The sequence below is a fragment of the Cystoisospora suis genome (genome assembly GCF_002600585.1).
Source record: "Cystoisospora suis strain Wien I chromosome Unknown contig_433, whole genome shotgun sequence".
Lineage (NCBI taxonomy): Eukaryota > Apicomplexa > Conoidasida > Eucoccidiorida > Sarcocystidae > Cystoisospora > Cystoisospora suis.
The window spans coordinates 85,225-85,511 of NW_027153234.1; the positions used below are offsets into that span (position 1 = coordinate 85,225).

The 287-nt window shown below is 47.7% G+C and overlaps 1 protein-coding gene across 1 annotated transcript in view; it reads right to left on the bottom strand.

Moving 5' to 3' along the window:
• Positions 1–287, bottom strand: part of CSUI_001101 (rhoptry neck protein ron2) — an 11,054-nt gene that overhangs the window by 8,269 nt on the left and 2,498 nt on the right. The window contains exon 4 of the mRNA XM_068061307.1: positions 43–237. Within this exon, the coding sequence (XP_067926726.1) occupies positions 43–237 (195 nt within the window). The remainder of the gene's footprint in view (positions 1–42; positions 238–287) is intronic.

The window sequence follows — 287 nt, forward strand, 5'->3', positions numbered from 1 at the left end:
AAAGATAGATAGATGGATAGCTACTACATTCTTCTTTCTCACTTTGTTGTATTCCATTGAGTAGGATTTCGAGAGCATCACATAGATGTCTTTGTGTAGGCGGCATATCTTTGTTTCGATGCTTTCTAGAAGCTCCACGCTGGAACCACGTCTGATGGGATCGACGACGCTTAGGCCCCCTCTCGTTGTCGCACATTTCGTCCAACATATCAAATCCCGCATCGGACGAGGCCGCCGCTGCTAACGTCGCCCAGGAATGAAACGTCTTGTTGGGTCGTGAAGAGAAA